Below are 470 nucleotides of genomic sequence, written 5' to 3'. Positions count from 1 at the left end.
CGGCGAGCTCGCCGCAGCCTAACCTTAGACACCATCTTCTTGAGCTGGCTCTCCGACAACGCCATGACGGCCGTCCGGCGACTCCCGTCCTCGCTGGCAGAGGGTCAGCCGCTCCGGGGTCGCCCCAGGCCGCCCCAGACAATCGCACACCGAGTGGCCAGCCCCCCACCCCCCCACTTCTAACAGGAAGTCAGCGCCACTGCAGAACTTCCGCTTCCTGCAAGGGTACGTCACTTCCGGGGCTGTAGTCCGGCGGAGACAGGTGGACGCCTTAAGCGACCTAGGCTGGGCGGGGAGTGGGTTCAGACTAACCAGCTGATGGTGTGCTGGAACTAGTTGGGTCCCAAAGATAGGCCAAACCCGTTCCAAAGGTCGCAACTCTGCGCTGGGATGAGCTTCACATCACGTCTAGACTCAGGAAGCAGGTGCAGGAAGGAAGAAGTACGAAAGACTTGCAGTGAGTCTTACCT

The 470-nt window shown here is 61.3% G+C and overlaps 1 protein-coding gene across 1 annotated transcript in view; it reads right to left on the bottom strand.

The window, feature by feature from the left end:
• Positions 1–195, bottom strand: part of Tsg101 (tumor susceptibility 101) — a 41,418-nt gene extending 41,223 nt beyond the window's left edge. Inside the window, exon 1 of the mRNA XM_010615127.3 lies at positions 24–195. Within this exon, the coding sequence (XP_010613429.1) occupies positions 24–65 (42 nt within the window). The 5' untranslated portion in view covers positions 66–195. The remainder of the gene's footprint in view (positions 1–23) is intronic.
• Between the last annotated feature and the right edge of the window lie 275 nt (positions 196–470).

Source organism: Fukomys damarensis, unplaced genomic scaffold (genome assembly GCF_012274545.1).
Source record: "Fukomys damarensis isolate Sample0158 unplaced genomic scaffold, DMR_v1.0_HiC HiC_scaffold_16, whole genome shotgun sequence".
Classification (NCBI taxonomy): Eukaryota; Metazoa; Chordata; class Mammalia; order Rodentia; family Bathyergidae; genus Fukomys; species Fukomys damarensis.
Note: the sequence above shows the minus strand (reverse complement) of the source record. Positions and strands in the feature narration are given on the sequence as shown.